The 20,320-nt window shown below is 24.5% G+C and overlaps 1 protein-coding gene across 1 annotated transcript; it reads right to left on the reverse strand.

The window, feature by feature from the left end:
• Positions 1-398: 398 nt before the first annotated feature.
• On the reverse strand, positions 399-2,775 carry LOC145843326 (uncharacterized). The gene is made up of 4 exons (XM_082950787.1): positions 2,087-2,775; positions 1,676-1,810; positions 1,378-1,621; positions 399-404 (listed from the first exon to the last, which is right to left on the reverse strand). The coding sequence occupies exons 1-4, from the start codon at positions 2,773-2,775 to the stop codon at positions 399-401; spliced, it is 1,074 nt and encodes a 357-aa protein (XP_082806913.1).
• Positions 2,776-20,320: the final 17,545 nt, after the last annotated feature.

Consider the following 20,320-nt stretch of genomic DNA (forward strand, 5'->3'; position numbering starts at 1 on the left):
AATAAAAGGCAAAACAAAACATAAGTTAACTTGTACAGAAGTTGTTTTTAAAACTAGCTAACTAAAATTACTCTTTTTTTTTTGAAACGTCATAATGTGTTTTTTGTGTGAGTCTTTGAAAAATGTTTAATGTTTGATGTATGAATAAATATTTTTCTGATGAAACATGTTAAACGTTGAAACTTTAGTAAACGAATATTAGTTGCTTTTTCGTAATATTAATATATATTATCAATTAGATATTTTTTCTTACGTGTAGGGTGTTCGTACTAAAAAACTTTGTAATTAACAAGTTTTATTTTCATAAAAATATTTTTATTGCCATTTCGATTAGTACTTTTTTATCATAAACCAAAAATTCCGATTAACAAAAAAAATATAAACGTCCTGAAAAAAATCTAGTTCTGTTTATTTTGGTTAATCTTTTCTTATGTTTTTATTTTGTTCTTTACTTGTTTTAACTTGTTTCAAACCATATAAACTATAAACCATAAAAACAAAACTTTTTTTTGTTTATAAATTTATCAATTTTCTGTTTAAGTGCTTTTGTGAGCATAAAATTGCTAACACAAAAATTTTGTAAGTTATGAATAGATATTATGAAATAAATGTTTAAAACATGACATGTTTACTTTAAACAACTTTAAAATAAAACTAATAATGATGTTTTAAAAAACAAAAATACTTGATATTACTTCAAACAAAGCAAAAAAAAACTTGAAACTTTAAGAAACTGTTCTTATGATAGTACTTTCTAATTGTCTTATTATTTTCGAATAGTTTGGTTTTGGTACTGATTTTAACTAAAAAGTTTAAACATATCTCACTCATTTTCGAAAATCGTTTATTAATTAATTTATAATTAATATATATATATATATATATATATAATTAATATATAATATATTTATTAATTAAAAACGTTTAGTTCTCCTCAGAATAATATTGCTAAAAACTAACAATATTATAGAGTAATTTTAGTTATATACAGTGAATTTGAAAAGTCTAGCTAAAAATAGTTACGTCATAAAGTATAAAAGTCTGTTTAGAAATAGTTTGAAAAATAGATTTGAGTTGAACTGAAATAATTTGAAGTAATTTATAAAACAAAATTGCTAAAACAAAACATTTAAAGTAGTAGAAATTTTTACCTGAAACTAAATTAATTAAAATAACATTAAAAAATACGACAAAAACAATAACAATAATACTACTAAAGAAGCTATTTATAAAGTTTTTATTGTAAAAATCTCTTTGTTTGCAAATTTTTGGCTCGCGAGTTCTAATAAACAAAGATTCTAGAACTGAAAGATGGTAGGTGTTTCTAGCTCGGGATAGGATTTCAAACCTATTTTCCAGGTAGTTCTCGGCACAAACAGGGTTGTTGAGGAGGTGCTGATGAATAGATGACTGTTCGCCTTTAGGCTTCACGTCGTCATTAAAAATAAACCTTTTTAGCTTTTTCGTGACATGCTGCTCTCGCCTGACGTGGAAACGTTGAGATGTTCGATCTACGTAGTCATTTCCGCAATGACATTTAAATATGTATACTACATTACTCAAATCAAGGGTAGGTGTGGCAACTTTCACAATTCCATTAAGCGGGCGATTGGTGTTGTACCTAAAACGTAGCAAAACGCTACTAAAGATGGATTTTATAGCTAATCAAGCTTGCTTAGCCAGTCTTATTGAGTTTTCACCCATATAAGAAAGGCGAAGGTAGAGTGGGCAAGGATGTAGGCCGAAAGAGGGTGAGCGGTTCATTTTGGACTGAGTTGCCTTAATTGTCTTCTTGCAAATTTTAATAGCTCTGTTGGTTATGCATTGTATGATCTTCAATTTTTGTTTGGTGGGACAAATCGAATCCTAGGAAATGTAGTGTGGACTAAAATTTTCTTTTCTGTACACAGAAGTAGAAAAGGTGTTGTTGCTGTTTCTAGTAATGTTAATGTCTAAGAAGTGAATTTTACCGGAAAATTCTTCTTCAATGGTGAAAACTATGCATTTGTGCATCTTATTTAGCAAAGTAAAAAAGTTATTGACATAGTTTTTTGAAGTAAAAATAGCAAAAACATCATCGACATACCTATGATACACAAGTGGCTTACTGTTGTCTAATGAAAGAAGACTATTTTCATAGTAACCGACAAAAATGTTAGCAAGAATAGGGCCTAAAGGGCTTCCCATCGCTACTTCGTCAATTTGACGAAACATGAGATTATTAAAACTAAATTGTACAATTTTTGTGGCCATACATAACATATCATTGCAAACAGATGTTGGGAAAGGAGGCGGAGGTAAGTCAGAATTGTACAACTGATCTAAACATATGTTTAACACTTCATTAAGTGGAACGTTTGTAAACAAACTTTTAATGTCAAACGAGACCACCATAAAGTTGTTTGGTTGGGAAAGATCTAAGCTTTTAAGTTTATCAACAAAACTAAAAGAATCAGGTACTGTGTGAGTAGTGAATTTTTCTAAAACTGGTTCTAAAATGGAAATTAAAAAGGTAGATAAATTTGATTGTTGTGATTTAGTCATAGATAGGATGGGTCTAAGTGGAATTTCTTTTTTGTGTGTTTTTGGGAGTCTATACAACTTAGGGCGCCGTGAGCCTATAGGTCTGGTTGATTCATACACTTCTTTTGATATTAGACCCTTTACAAACCAATTTCTCAGTTTTCTCTGAATGCTGTTTTCAATTTTAGTTGTGTGGTCAAATTTTTCGATTTGTTTTAAAAATTTAGAACTATCATTTAAAATTACCATCATTTTTCTGTATAATCAGCCTTATTTAAAATTACAATGATGTTTTCTTTGTCTGCTTTACAAAGTACTATGTTTGGATTATCTTTTAATTGTTTCAAAGCTTCATTATACTTATTACGCACTAGTTTATCAGAATGATAAACTTCAAGTGTAGAATACGTTTGAGAAAGTTCATTTAGTTTGGATAAACATTGTTTATTATTTTCAAAAACAAAAGTTTAACTTATAATTTGAAAAACTTAGTTAAATATAGTAAAGTAATCTAAAATAGGTGAGTAAAACATACAATTTAACAAAAACTTAACTAATCTATCAGATAGGGGGGTGGGCAACGTACGGCCCGCGGGCTGGATCCGGCCCACAAAGTGAAAATGACCTGACCCCGACCGTTTTTTAAACTTTAATGGGATCCGGCATGCAAATGAAAATAATCGGCCCGCGAGCGAAGTGACAGGCCCCCGAAGGGTCAATATTAAAAAATATTTATAAAACTTCCTATAATACTATTACAAAACAAAACTGTAAAAATTCGACATTGAAATCATGCTAAAAAATGATTTTATAAATTAATGTGTACTAATAAATACACCATTTTGTCCTAATATTTTGTGTTGTTCTAACTTAGTTGGAATATCTTTTTGCCAAAATACACTAAGTAAAGTGTTTTTTAAATACAATATTTTACATACGTACCTTTGCCAATTTCAATGTCTAAATTTCTTAAACATCTAAAACGTCTCAATCTACATCTTAAGTTGTCAGACTTGAGAAAATTTTGTGAATTTGAAGGATTCAAAAAAGTGATCAACTGTATCCATAAAATTAGATTCTGGCCGGGTCCAAAACTTTTATTTAAATTAGAATCCGACCGGATCCGGATCTCGACTTAAATTTAGTATCCAGTCGGATTCGGACCTAAAAAAGTCGTTTTTCGGCTGGATCCAGATACTGGATCCGGTAAATCACTAATTCTAAGTGCTCCGGCCCGCAAAAGACTTAATTTTTTCCGGATCCGGCCTGTTGATTGAAAAACGTTGCCCAGTCTTATATTAGATTGTCGACTAAATACAAATAAAAGTTCTGTAAACGATCGCAAACTTGCTTATTAAGTTTGTTCAACGATGAAGTCACTCACGCAGAACGAATTCGGTTGCGCAGCAACAATTTGTTATTAATTTGTTTTAAAACTATTAAAATAATTTTTAGCTAGCTTTAGTTTGATGTCTAGTAAAATAAGATAAACAAAATAACTGTTATGAATTTAAATTTTATCGGCTTAGCCCAAGTGTACAAACTGCGGCCCGCAAAACAAAATTATGCGGCCCATGAGGTCTTTTTTAGCTAAAACCATACGTTTTTTAAACAAAAAAAAAGTTTTTGAGATAAAAACTTTCAATAAAGCGTTTTATAATTACTGCTTAACTTAAGAAACTTAAAGTTAAAAATTAATTACAGCAATCACTTTATAACAACTGCGACCCGCAGAAGGCTTTCAAACTATTCATCAGCGAACATTATTCTCTAGAAAATTTTGCCTGCAACTTTTAAGATTAATCTCTTTTAAGTATGAAATGAGATTACAATAGTTTGCTCTGTCATATCATTTTAGCTAGCAACCTTTGTTGGATTTACCAAAAGTTTTTATATTTTCATAGTAAACTCACACAAAATTGAATTTATTTGTACAAAAAATTTCGATATATTTTAACTAAGTATTTTTATTCGTTAAGCCATTATTTTGATAAGCTTTATACTGTAAAATAACATTTATACATACATTTTAACTATCAAGGCTTTAAATTTTTTATTTTAAATCAAAAACATCAATTAAACTTAAAGAAGTTTCTTTAATTTATTCTAAACTATACTTGTATCATAGTTTTTATAACAATTTTTACTTTTTCAAGATAAGTATTAGTACGAAACATTGATAGTAAACAAAATATATTTCAAATATTTGTAATATTTATTTTGTTTATTGCAGTCGCTCTACATATACGACTATTTGAATAAATTCTTTGATAAATTCAATCATAAAAAGGTTAAATCAAAATACTGAGCAGCTATAATTTAGATTATGAATTTGATAAAAAAATATTGAAATATTTTTGTAAAAACTTGTAAACTGTTACTAACAAGTTGTTAAGGAAATTAAAACTTAACATTCATAATTTACAATATAGATTTGATTATTGAATAAACTAGATGTCTCTGTTTTATAAAATGAGAACAAAATACATTTTGATTTTTCAAAAATTTGTTTGGCAAAATAAGTTTCGCTCAAAGAGCTTTTCATTACTTGAAATAAACTTGAACTTTCTGAATAAAAAAGTTTAAAAGTGGTGGAAAGTAAATTTTTAATTAAACAATTGGTCAAAGTATTTAGAAAAACTAAAACTCATGAGAACAAATCAAAGCAAATTATTATTTTAAAGTAGGTTGGTAACTATTTTAGTAATAACTAAATAATTCATAATATTGAATAAAAACTACAAAATTGGAACTATAAAACATACATACTTACTGCTAAAAGTTCCCCTCAAAAAAGTCGCTGCGCAAAAGTGTCCCTCCGTGCGAAAGTGTCCCTGTGCAAAAGACTCGCCGTGCAAAAGTGTCGCCGTGCAAAAACGACACTCGTGCTAAAGCGACGCTCGTGCTAAATTAACACTCGTGCAAAAGTGTCCCTTCGTGCTAAAGAGTCCCCTCGTGCTAAGATGACGTTCGGGCAAAAAGTCTTCGTGCAAAAGTAATGCTCGATTAAAAGTGTACCCTCGTGCAAAAGTGACTCGTTCCCTAATAAACTTAGTATTTTTTAGTTAAAGATTTCTTCTTATTTAGGCCTAATAGTTTATTCTTTATATATTATTTATTATGTTCAAAGTGTTCTTACTAATAAACTTTCTATTAAATAAGTTATATTGTCTAATAATGTTTTCATCAGCAATTTCGAATAAAAAAAATTTATCATAAACAAAACGTTCCATTAACAAAAAAGTTATAAATGATCTAAAATAGTTATAAGTCTGATTGTTTTGATTAATATCTTTTGGTCATAGTTTGTTCTAAGTTATTCTAAACCATACAGATTTTTTATCTTCAAAATATCTTTTAATTGCTAAATTATTTCGTTTTAATAGTTACATTTATTTCTAAATTTGTTATTATTCTGTTTAAGTGCTTTTGTGTTTAAAAAAATTGCTAATACTTAAAAAAAAATTAAACTTGTGAATAATTATTAACAAATAAATTATATGAACATGACATGTTTATTTTATAAATGTTTTTTAGAAAAACTTATAATGATGTTTAAAAAAAAAACTTAGCATTACTTAAAATATAGTAAAAATAACTTAGAATTTTAAGAAGTGTTAGTATTATGACAATACATTTTAACAGTGTTATAGATTTTTTAAAAAATCAACTTATTATTTAAAAATATAGTACTTATATATAGTACAATACTCTATTAATAGCTTATTAAAACATACAAATTATCAAAAACTTAATTTTACTTATATAGTCACTTAACCAAAAAGAAGAAATTTAAACGATGACAAATTTGCTTATTAAGTATACTTTCCTTAAAATATCGAAAAAAAAAATTTTCATTATAACATTATTAACTATATTATAGATTTAATTGTTGAAAAACAACTAGAGGTATCTATTGACAAAAGAATTACAATTTTTTTCTTATTTTTCGACAGTTAGTTTTGCAAACTAAGTTATTTGTAAAATAAACTTGAGTTTTCTGATTTTAACTTTTAAGTAATTAAAGGTGAATTATTAATCAAGCAAATAGTTAAAATAATTAGAAAAAATAAAACTACTTATTACAAAACAAATTGTTATCTTAAAGTAAGTAGGTAGTTAATTAAAACTATGTACATCAAAATTAAAAATAACTATAACTTTAGATTTTTTAAAACATACATACTTACTATTTATACGTATCAAGAAAATTTGTTAGTTTTATTAGTACAAAATTTGTAACTGAAAACAATTTAAGGTGTAAAGTATGTTGGAAATTTTGAGAATTTTTGTTTTTTTACAAAGTGCCCGAGTCTAAGTATAAAACCCAAAGCATTTACAACAAAAATATTAACAAAAACTTTAGTTTAGCTTTTAAAGCAAATTATGTGCTTGTTGTCACAACCTAGCGGATATAATTATTTAATTGCATACATTTTCTTATTCATCGTAGTAACTCTAATGCAGAGTTGCCAGAACTCGAAAAACAAAGATGAAAAATGAATAAACAATCTGGAAACATAAAATTTTACTAGTAACTAAATGGCCATTTGCAAATTCATTTTTCCACTGTTATACCTTGACGGCTGTGTTCTGAAGTGCAGACATTTTTTTATTGTTTGTTCTATATTTATTTATTATCTATCTTTTCATTGAAAGCGGTTAAAAGATCGTTCATTTCTGAACATTTAGTAAATAATCATCGAAACATTTCAACTTGGACAGATTTAAAACAGCTAAAAAGTTGTTGACCATTTTTGAATTAGTTTAATGTAGTCTACCTGAATTATGAATAGAAAACCTGTTTTTTATTGGCATGGTCGTACGTTGCCCACCCCCACCCTAAAATTCATTTTAACCGTATCGCCACACAATCACTCGAGCGTAACGCCACACAATCACTCGAGCGTGGTATTTAAAAAGCGTTTGTTAAGTTGTTAAGATTGTTAAACATTTAAGAATTCTTAAAGCAACCCTGCCTTAAAGTGTGAGTACAAAACTATTTCAACAAAAGAAGAAAGAAGCGTAAAAATTTGCTATTTTCAAAAGTTTGTAAAACAATAACAAGCATTTTAATACTTTAGATTTAAAACCAAATTTTGTTTAGATAAATTTTGATTTAAAATCATGTAATTATCAAACTTTAACAAAGCCAATATTTTCAAAAAATTATTGCCTAGTGTTGTTCTAATTTCTAGCAATACAAACTAAAACTTTAGTTGTAAAAAAGAGCAATATAGTTTTTTTATGATTTTGAGTGTAACTTTTTTACTGATGTTAGTTTTTCCAATTTAATTTTTTTAAGTATCTTAACATTACAAGCATTAAAGTCATTAGATATTTGAAGTTAGAGTTTTATACTCAGTCTACATAAAAAAGGCCATTTATTTGAAAAAATAATTTTAAAGATTAAAGGAGCTAATTATTAAATTAAATATTTAATAAAACAATTATTTTTCTTACGTCTTCTATCAATAGAGTTTATATTCAACTAAATCTTATATCTTTGTTATATTCATTAAATAAATATTGTCATAACGTTTTTTATTGTGTTGTTAATTTAAAGCAAATATTTAAAGCCAACATAAATTTCTAACTGACAAAGCATTTATATTCTCAATAGGATTTACAAATTATAACAAAACTGTACAATTTTCTTTAAATTATATACGGGTGTAATTAATATTCTTTTACACAATTAATTTGGTAGAACATACAATGTAAGTTTATAGCTAGAATTACAATTTACCACAATTTATTTAATTGGTTTAAAATACTTGATATAATTTATCAATTTTTATACTTAGTACTAAACAATTAATATACAAATAGTTCAGCGGAACATGTAAATTGTATAGTGTTAGTATTCAGTAAAACATAAATTTTAATTATACTGCAGGTTTAGAATTCTATATACTTTTGGAGTAAAATATTTAAATACTTTTTAAGTTAATACAATTTTAAGTTTCTGATTAAAATCTTAAATTTTTAAATATTTAATTTATTTTTTTCTGATTAAATAACTTGGTATATAAATAATTTCAACCATAAGTTAAAATTATTCAAGCTATCTCACTAATATACTTTAAACATTTATGTTGAAATATTATAAAACAAAAATGTAAATTAGTTAAAGTTACACAAAAATGTTAAAAACAAAAATTAAATTTAAAGATTTTATGTACCTTTAAAACTTTTTCAATAAAAAAAAGTTTAAGTTAATGAACTGTGTATTAAATTATAAATTAATAATATTAAACTGTTTTTCTGTACAGTCCGTAAAAGATTTTTTTGAACTCTAAATAACTTTTTTATGCCAATTAAAAATAAATTAATATCTGAGTTGCATATAACTAGTTGAATGCGCTTTAAAACTAATAAATACCTTTATTCTACAATTTTTGCGGGCAACTTTTAAAAAATAAACAAAAATGCTTAACATTAATAACAAGAAACTGAAAAACTTGGAAAGCATTTTTTTAAACTTGTTTGAAATGTTAAAAGCACAATCGTTGTAAAGTAAAGCAAGTTTAAATTGAAAGCTATCATAAAAAATTAAACTTCAACAAATAGTACAAAAAGTAAGTATGCTCTGTTTGTTTTAAAAAATAAGTGCAAAGCATTTCCATATAGTTTATTGAACGACAAAAAAAGACGTTCAAAATAATTGGTCTTAGTGCATGAAAAACTTTTATGTTTGTTTTATAGTACAAATTAATAAGTTAAGAAAATAGTGCAAATTTAAACGCATTTATTTTTTAAATACAAACTTATTTATTTAAGCATGTCAAGTCAACTAGTAAAAATAAAAATATGTCTTTAGTTTAACAGCTGTTTTAGTGTTCAGACAATTTTTAATTTTTTTTTTTATAAAATTTTATATAAACAAAATAAAACATTTAAACAAACAAATATTGCGGAAAGTTCGAAACTAGATAAAAGTAGTTTAAAAAGACAATTTAGATAGTTTCATATTTTTAAAATTAGATTGGCTCTAGTTCAAATTTCGACATATTTCAAAAAGACAAGAGAGACTTTAAAATTAAAAACCATATTTTGTTTATAAACTGTAATTGACAATTTTCTATAAACGTTTTGAGGTAAACCGATGGTTTTAAATTATCAAATTTTGTTCAAGTTAGTACTAATTTACAATTTTCAAAACAATTATTTTAAAGCTGAGTTCTATAATACTTACTAGTAGTAAAAGTTATACAATAAAACAAATATCCAAATAAAATACTTTTCATTCTCAACAGTTGTTGTATATTAGGGCAAATTGTTCAGAGTTAGCAGTTTTGGCTTAAATATTTAAATATTAAATTGAAATCCAAGTGAACGTCAAAATGTATTTTTAAGTGCAAATACAAAATTATATTATATCAATATTAAAATATTAAATTCAAATTTAAATGTGAATAACAAGTTCAAACCTAAGAGCGAATATGAAACCAAAACCATAAGTGAGGTTATCAAAATGTGGTTTTTGAATGTAGAACTGAAATTTGGTTACTTGAAAATAGAATTGAAATGTGATTCTTGAATATGGAGCTGAAAAGTCAGAATTCGTTGTGGTAAGACCTCATTGCAGCTCGATATTGGAGTGGAATGAAAATGTAAGCTGCGTAGCCAATCAGGAACAGAACGCAAAAAAAACATTGTATGTGAAAACAAATGTTGTTATAACTAAAAAAATTATTTTATTTTATTTTAGTTAAAGTGTTTTATTTTTAAATTACGGTTAAGCTGGAACATCATTTCAAATTTTTTTTAAATTTACAAACAAAATTTTTGTTTTAACTAAATTTAGTATAAGTCAGTGAAAATACCTGATAAAAAAATATAATTCAGTGTAGATAGGTACTAGGCAGAGATGTTAAAATGCTAAAAGTTACTATGGTAATTCAGCAATGAAGTGTTTTATTTTTGGTTTGTTTTAAGTAAGTAATTTCACGCTTGAGTAAACAAAGCAGAGCTTTTTAACATGCCTGGTACTAGGTATTTTATGTTTCGAGTTGAAAAAAAAGTTAAAACATTATTTACGGTATTATCTAAATTCTTTTAAACGAGAATTTACTTAAAGTCTGTAAAGTACAAAATTTATCTTTCAAATAGAAGGTTTGTAATAAGTTTGTGCTTAATGCTACTTAAAGTTTTAAATTTTAACTGGTATAATTTGTGTTTATCAAGTTTTACAATTCTAAAATATAGTTTCAAAAGTTTTTCATTAATTTTTAAATCTTTGTGTTTTGCGTAAAAACTAACTTAATATTAAATATTAATAAGTTGTAAAGAAATTAAAAAATAGTACATTTCTTTTTTTATTTTAAATTTAATAGAAAAACAAATTACAAAACGACATTTGTATTTCAAATTGTAAAAAGTCTTTAAATATTTTAGTTTATTTATAAAAGTACAACTTAATATTGTTTAATTTTGTTTGATAAACATTTTGCTATATGCTTTATAATATTATAATTTGTTTAGCGCTTAACGGCTATGTTGTTAATAAAGATATTTACCATATAGATACCATATAATATTTACCAAAAGTATTTAAAGTTTGTAATTTACCATATATAACTAAAAATATGCAACCTAACTATAAAAGAAGTTTTCATTTAAACTCAAAAGTATAGGTATACTAATAGTTTTATGTCAACTCTTGTTTATTGAGCGACAAAAAAACGCACAAACCAAAAAGTTTGATCTGAGGACCAGGTCATAATTTCAGAAATATAAATTAACTAATTGTACTTGTGTACTCAAACGAGTTTTATTTGATTTTTGAGTCTAAAGCTTGTATATCAGTATTCTACAAAAAACTAGGAAAATTGTCAAAACAAAGTACTTTAAGGACTTTTCTGGACCAGGTGTACGAAAGAAACATTTCGATCAGGTTAACCTAAAACAATTCAGCTGATTTAGGTTTATAAAAGCCCCCATTAATTTTCTGTTCATTTTTATTTATACCTATAACTCTTACACTAAAGACATTATAAAGCTTTAATTTAGATTAACAAATAAACATTTATTTTTCTGTTTTTAAATTTGCGTTGCCCAGCTTTTACTTGTAATTTCAAACTTTTTAATGTATCTTACATCCGCTAGCTAGAGGCAGAGAAATTGATGCAATGTAATATAATTTTAATTTTGAAGAGAAAATTTTCAAAAAACTTTCAAAAGTATTATGGGATATGAAATTAACATACTAAATTTATTTTTGTTGTTTAAAAGTGAAATGAAAAAACAAAAATTATTGAATTACTATTTGACTAATATGGTTCGATTTCAGTAAGTTTTCACAAAGTTTCTGATTTTATGTTGGTTTAATTTGTTTAATAGTGCCAATCTTTAAGATGTTTGTTAAAGGTTGATGTTTCTATTATAATACTAATTTAACATGTTATTTTAACCACTGATTGTGAGTTAACTCTGGTGACATTAATCACATGTTTGGATTGTTGGTATGACAATTTTGTTGCAGCCCAGTGAACAATTTCTAGGGATTTTTAGCTTCATGATTTTCCCACACTTTTTGGTTTTAGTTTTTATGTTATAGTCTTGTGAAGGTTCTTTAATTTTCGGGTTATCAAGGGTTTTTTATTTGTTTAAGAAATGGTTTTTTGTTTCTTTTTATTATTGGTTAATTAATAGTTAAATATAAATGGGGCAGGTAAAATACACTTGCTTTTGCTCAAGAAAATGTTATTTTTTCACATGCTTTAGACTGATTTTTTATACCATATAAAAAATTGAGAAAAAGAAGTAAAGAAGAAAGTTATTTTACATTTGATTAATTTAGTTGTAAAAACACAATTATCTCCCATAACTTTACTACTAATCAGTTTATAATGTCTGTGTTAACTAACACTGACAGTTGTAATGTTACAACTGAAGTACCTATTTTGCTGACGCCTGTAATTTGGCTATGAAGAGGCATGAAATTAAGTTGAGAGTTCTGAAGCTTGTTGTGGGTGATCAACTTGCGCCCTGGTGTTTTGAGTAAAAGGTAAATATCTTAAACAAATATTTTTATTAAGTTTATTACTTTTATAATACCCCATTAAAATGACTAAAACATGAACTCTCATAACTGTAGTCAATATGTATGATGTCAAGAAACCTTATGATTTAAAAGATTTATTTGTTTCATCTGGTAAATTAGTTTGAAATAAAAAACAAGTTATAGTTATATACAGCTATAAAAGAAAGATGATAATTTTTTAAACTTATTCCTGGCAAAATTGTCAATTAAACTGCAGTCTACCAAAACACCATTAATTTTTGCCCTGCAAATCTCAAACTTCATGTGTAAATGGTATATTGAACTAAAATATTTCTCACATAAACAGGGTTGCCACACACTCAGGATGACTAAGAACAAATCAGGATATTTTGAATTTTTTTTTTAATTTATGCTGGCTCAGAATTGTTTTTTCAATGAAAACTCAGTTTAAATTAAGAGTTATTAATAATCTAAGAACATTTTTTTCCAGATTACGAATGAGATTAAGTTGATTTGTTTCAATACTTTGTATGTTTTATAACTAGTTTTGTTGGAAAATTGATTTTAACAATTTCAAAAAATTAATAGATTGTTTTTTTGAAATTTGGAAAAAATCAGGATGAATCAGGACAGTTTTTTGATAACAAGGCAATCTGCATAAAATTAACTATCCATGTAAGATTGTCACAAGTATTTAAATTCATTTACTGAAAAGCCAAAAGTCTCTAAAAAATGAGAGACTCATAGATAAAGGTTTTCCTTAAGTGGAAAGTATTTTTTCAAAATGAAGTAGTTTCTTTTAGTAATTGATAAAGAGTTAATTGAAACTTATAGTTATATGTTGGAAGAAAATATCTTAAAATTGTATGAACTTTTATATCATTTCAACAAGATTTTTCGTTTATTTTTATATCTTGCCCGATTAGGTTACTTTTAATATTAGAAACCCTGTATATCAAAAGTAATTACATTCTTTAAAAATTGCAAAAAGTTCTAGTAGTTAGGATTAAACTCAACAAAATAACATCACTAAGTTAAATGATGACATTACATTTTTACTTGTTCCAAATTTGCAGAAATTATGTAAAAATATACATCAAATGTAAAATAAAGTGCAAATAATTGTTAAAGCTTAAAAACATGATTCAAATATAACTGTGAGTAAGCTCTAATGCTACTATAAATTTTTCAAAAAACTTTATTACAGTTTTTGTATTTAATCCATTTGTAGAGATTAATAAGGAAATGATTTAACAAGTTTATTATTCTGACTTGCTGCATTTTTTTAGTGATGAGAATAGACAAAAATAAAAAGCCTAAAGCGGTCTAAGCTGATTTTATTATATTTTAGTGCTTTTTAAATTGGTAGTTTAAATTTTTCAAAATTAAGCTTAGTTTCAGTTTTGATATTTTGAAGTTTTGACTCTAAAAATAATAAATACTTTGGCTATTAAAGTTTAGTTTTTAGATAAAGGTTAAATATCAATCAAATAAAAAATCTTAAGGCTATTACTTCATAAATAACACTTGATAAGTTTTTATTAATTTTGTGCTCAGGCTAACTCGTTTCTAGTGATTCAATGTGAAGTTTTTTATTAAAAAAAGGTAAACCGTGAGTCAATTTTGTTGATAAGAATGGTGTTTGCTGTAGATGCTTTTTTAGAAGTGTATGCTCTTAAAATGTATGATGACTGGGTTGCCACTGTACCTGGAAAAACCTGGAAAAATTTCGAATTTGAGAAATTTTGAAAAAAAAATCCTGGAATTTTAACAATTTTTACATGTTCAGTAGTAAAATTTTGATTTGACTTAAAAAAATCTATCATATAAATAAAAAAAAAATTGTCATCATCAAATTTTTTTTTATTAAAAACATATTCAAAATAGCTTTACAGTATCTTTTCAATGATTTTATACTATTTAACACAGTTTCTTACCTTTAACCTAACTCTAAACTATAAATAGACCCAAATATGTGTACTTTTAAAATCTGGAAGAAATTTGAAAAACCAGGAAAATTTTTGAAAAACGAGTGGCAACCCTGATATGTATAAAATTAAACAAAACACACTCACCTTTTTAATAAAAACATCTTAAAAAGAAAAAAAAGATGCTTTTTATTTAAGTTTAAAGTAGTCAATATGAATATTTCTCAGTCCTGTTATTAGTAAATTTTAAAAAGGATTGATTAATGCCACATTTAACAGGGTTGCCAATTTTGAACAAAAATTACCTAAAACCTGAAAAAATCTGAAACTATTTTTACAGTAACCTCTCGCTTATATACGCACATTGTGTCCACAGAAAAAATGCGTAAAGATGTAAGAAATCGTAAAGATACGAGAGGTACCAAGTATACTTACTTAATGGCTGTTTTTTTGATATTGCTTCTAGTTAAAAGTAGACTGGGAACTTCCCACTTTTAACAATTTGTTTACTTAATATGTAAATATAAAAAAAAAGATAAAACTATACATATATTAAAAAAATTAGGTTGTAAATTTTCTATAAAATAGCAATACTTGTAGAAAAATTTTACTAATTTTAAAAATAAATAGATTTTATCTTAATTTATATGTGGCTTATTTGATACTTAACATTTATATCCTATTCTACTTAGCAAATTCATTTAAAAAATTAAGCATTTGTTTACAATTAAAAAATGGTGTGCTGTCTACATTAAAATTTGTTTCTAAAGTCTTTTCCAAAAATATGCATTTGGTGCTGTAATGAATTCCTTTCTTTTGAACAAAAAGGTATAAAATATAAGAAAAACGTTTAGAAAATAATTGTCTATGTTACTAAAATTTATTTTTAATTTAACCTTTGCCCACATAAGGATAAATTTGTCTTGCATAGTATTAAATTCAAAAAGTTATAAAGAAGCCTAGCAAGAAGATATGATGTAAATGAGGGATAAATAATAAATATTTTGTGCAATAGAAAGATCATAAAAGACAGTGCCTTTCAGATGTTGGATACAATGATAAATAGAATTTCAAGGATATAAAATTTTTATTGTTTAAATTTTTTAGAATTCTAAAATGCGTAACTAAACGAGAGTGCGTAACGTCACGAGTGCGTAAAGATGCGAAAGGTTACTGTACATGTAAAGCAACAACATTTCTATTAGATGCCAAAATGAGAAATAATCATAATAATTTAATTTTAAATAATAAACAATCAATTCATAAGTAGTTCCAAGTAGTTAATTAACTTTGATTGTTGTAAACTATAAAACTGTTTATAGTTTGAATCTTTCACTAGAATTTATTTGCAGCCAATCACTCAAACACAAAAAATACTATATTTTCTTGTTTGAGTAAAAGCCATTATTTATATTAGTTCATATGTACTGAAGTATTTAAGGTTTAAAAGTTTTAAATTGCAAGCAAAACTATTTATTGATATTCTACTGTTTTGCTTACCTTTGGTTTGATATTTAAACAAATTTTATAAACATCAAGAAAATATTTATACTGGTGCTTATTTATATTTAAAAACTTTTGATGTTATAGTATTAGTATTATTAAAAAAATAGTTTATGATCTGTTTGAATGTGTTAAATTATACATACACTAAAGAAATGTTATGTGTTATACTAGTATAAGTAGTTTATAAACTTATAATTATTATTATCATTAAGTTTATAATTTTTATTGTTTTGAAGTTATTAAAGGTTATACAGGCTATGTTTTAATATTTGTTCTGTATATATAATTGTTACAATTAAAATGTTGTATAATTATTTTTAAGAAAGTTTTATTTTTCTTAACCAACAATCTTAGGAGTTTTAAAAAAGTTTGTATTGAGTATTAAAAATATTTTATAGATAAGAAATATTTTAAGTAATTGGTTTGAATTTATAAAAAGAAGTTCTCTAAGTAATTTCACTAAACATATGATTATTTAAATTTTTTATCATATTCATAATATACCACCTTATCACTATTGTTTACAAAATAACCTTCATAAAAGGTATAGAAAATAATTTTTATATTAACACTTAATTGCATTTTTTAAATTGTATTAAAACATAATTTGAATTTTAAAACATTTTTTGTTATAAATATAAATACTTTATGTAATAGTAGTACAAAATATACAATCTAACATGTGATCTGTTATTTAATTTATGTATTTTAGTATTTTTACTTGAGTTTATTTAAAGCTTATATATGTAGTACAATCAATATATATTTTTTTTGCATTAAAAAAAATTTGGTAATTAATTTGAAAGCATAATTCAGTGTGTTTATATGTATTTTTCTAAGGCAACTTTTTATATCAGTCATGACCAGTTTATCATTAAAAAACAGACAGCTTGAATACTTTAAAGTATAATCGTTCATTTAGAAAATATTAAGTGTTTTTAAATTTACTAGTAATATAAATTTACACTAAATAAAAACTAAAAATTAAAAAAAAACACTAGATAACGAAAACACTAAATAATAAAAAAAAATATTATTTTAATTTTGACTTTTATTGGTTCTTAGTTTGAAATTTTTAAACCAAGTTTGAGTTTTATATTTGAAAGGAGTAATTAATTGTGATATAATTATTTTTGATAAAAAAACTTCAGGCAATTTAAAAAATAGATTTTCTCTTAAAAAACTTTTTATGAAAAGTATAAATTGATAGAAAAACCAAAAAGTTCAACGCAGTTTTATGAGTTTAAATAATGTGTTCAACATTTAATAGTTTGTTTTTTTCAGTTTTAAATCTCATAACCACTAAAAATTTCAAGCTCCCAAAAGTTTTTTTGTAAAAATTGTGTTTTGTTGAACATACGGAGTCAATTTTTAAAATTCTTTAGCTTTCAAAGCCTATCAATTTTAACATCTCTGTTCCAAATTTGCAAACTTTATAACTTTTTATTTCATTTAAGTTAATCTTTTTTTTTAAGATCAAAAGTTTGTAACTTAAATATGTATGTTTATCTTTCAGCCAACAGGTCAAACTGTCTTAAAGTATATTATCTTTTGTTTTAAAGAAATATTTTCAAATTTACATTTTTCCCAACTAGATTCCTGTTATTTTAGTTTGATTTTTTAACAAAGGTCTTTTTTACATTATATTATGTATATTTCCAAGTTTTGGTTTTGAAATTTCATAATCTTGTTTTATTGTTATTTAACTGTAAAATAATCACTTCTTATAAAATTTTCTAGTTCAAAAAAATATTTTTTTTGAGCAAAATAATATATTTTTAGTAAATTTGTAAACATTTAATAAGGTAGATATTAAGACCTAACCTTTACTTTGTTATATGTTTAAGTATACCTAACTTAGATTTATTTGTATAAAGATCTTTTTCTAAATTTAATTTTTCTATCTAATTATTATATAACTAAAACTTAAAACTATTAAAACAATTTTATGTTGACAAATAATCGTGATTTGTTTTTTAATTACTTTAATTTTGAGTTAATTCTATAACTAAGAGTATTTTGAAACTTTTTAACCTAATTATATCAAATTAATTCTGTCTTTGATTACTCTTTGTTGCAAAATTATTTATGACAAGCAGAATATTTTTCCATTAAAATGTTGAAAACCTTTTTTATTTTTAACACTAAATAATAGTTCTTTTAAATTAAACTAAAATAAGCTATCTTGAAGTATTCAATAAAGTGCTGACTTAATTTTTATTACTTTCTTTAAAATAAAGTTTATAAGCAATATCTTAGTAATGAAGCATAAAGTAAAAATAAAAAATATTTCATGATTTGAAAATTAATTGTAACTTTAAACATTTTTAAAACATGGTTGTATAATTACATATGAGCATTGATTGGATAACACTAGAGTTTTTTTCAAGTTTTATGTTTATTTTTTACAGTATTGGTCAGCAGACTTGGGTTAGCAAATAAAAAAATATGGGTTGCAACTTTTCTGCTTTTGAGCTAAAAAAACAAAAGTACAAAAGGAGCAAGTTAAAGCTCTTTTAAAATAAAATTTTACAAATATGCTTTTTATTTTGCTTAAGAGTTAGCTATGCTGTACTAAAAACCTCTGGCTTATAATTTATAATGTTTACTTTTTTGAAGTAGTATTTGAAACTTTTTGATGTAATATAAAAACTGTTCATCAGAAATTACATTTTGTTTTACAGATACTTGAAATGTATAAAAATCTGACTCTTGTGGTAAAATATTTATTACATGTTTATTTACCAAGTAACTTTTTTGTAAAATGATAAAAGTTTTTGTTTTATTTTCATGGCAAATTATATTTATAAAGTAATCAGTTTATTAACATGAAAAATAACTTGATATTCAACAGTTTATTAAAACCTATGTTAAAAATGGATAGTTTTCAAACGAAAATTGGAACTAACTTCCTGTTAAATATCATGATTTAAATCGTACGCTAATATAGTTAACAAATTCTTAAACAAATTAGTTTGAATTAATTTTTTTTTTATTATGTTAAAAAATTCCAAGTTAAAATTAAGCTTAAAAATATTTAAATGAAACCATAACAGCAACTTGGGCATTGTGGGAAAGGTATTTTTTAAACATTAAATATTTGAGTATGAACTATAAGTCAGTTTTTGTAGAATACAACTAATTTAACTGATTATAATATTATAATGAAAAAATAATGTGTTAATTGCAATTTTTTTATTGTCAACTTACTTAGAACTTTAATAATTCACTAAAAATCTATCTTCTCCTATTGACTTCAGATTTTCAGGAAATGTTTCTTGAATGAAATTTAAAAATCGATTGTAAAAATTTGAAAAAAAAGTTTTGACCCAAACAGAAAACAAAACAATACGTTTATTTTTTAAGATGAAACTTATTATTTGCTCAACGTTATTGAATTTGTTCATAACATAATTTACTTAAAATTAAACTGAGAAATTTTGAGAAAGATTGCTTAAAACTGTAGGAGCATTTTTTTTTTTGATGAAATCTTTTGCATTTTGACCCTCTTATTTTAGAAACTAATTTCTATTATGAGAAACAGCAAAAAGTAACTGTAAGCTAAGTTGAAGATTTTCAAAATAAGATCAATATGTAAAAAAAGTGCGTTACCCTCGTATGCCCTTAATCAAAGCTCAACAGTTTTATTTTAATGAAATTTTTATAATATTTTAAAATGTTGAAAAAAGATCAGTTTAAATTGAAACAACAAATGTTAAATAAAGTATTTAGTTAACTTTACATAATAATGTACATTAATTTATAAACTATCCAAAAAAGAGCAGTTAAAACTCAAATTAATAATACTAAATAAATTAGTCAATAAATTGAACAGTTGTAAAACAAATTAGTTTACAGATTGTTTTAGTTTAATATACAAGATGTCCAAGAAAGACCAGTTAAAACCAATATAAAAGTTTTGATAAATTTAAAACTAAATAAGATCAAAAGATTGTTTTAATCTAAATTGTTTACAATAAAGTATATTTATTTTAAAATAAAAAATACCAAAAAATTTTTTGTAAACCTTACAGTTCATTTTATTTTAATTCACAACAAAATGTCCAAAAAATAGCAGTCCATGAGTTTAAACTAAAATTAAAAATACTAAACAAAGAAGACAATGAATAGAACATACTACTTAAATTTAATTCTAACAGTTTTCAAAAAGGTCAAATTAAAATAAAATGAACAAATTTGACAGATGGCTTTATTTTGATTTACAAAATGTGTCTAAAAGAACAAACTAATACAAAAGTTTGAAACAAAAATTTTGAACAGATTATTTTATTTTGATTAACAAAATTTATCAAAAAAGACAAGTTTGAAAAAAGTAAATTTACAGATTATTTTA

Source organism: Thalia democratica, chromosome 8 (genome assembly GCF_965202585.1).
Source record: "Thalia democratica chromosome 8, ktThaDemo2.hap1.1, whole genome shotgun sequence".
Classification (NCBI taxonomy): domain Eukaryota; kingdom Metazoa; phylum Chordata; class Thaliacea; order Salpida; family Salpidae; genus Thalia; species Thalia democratica.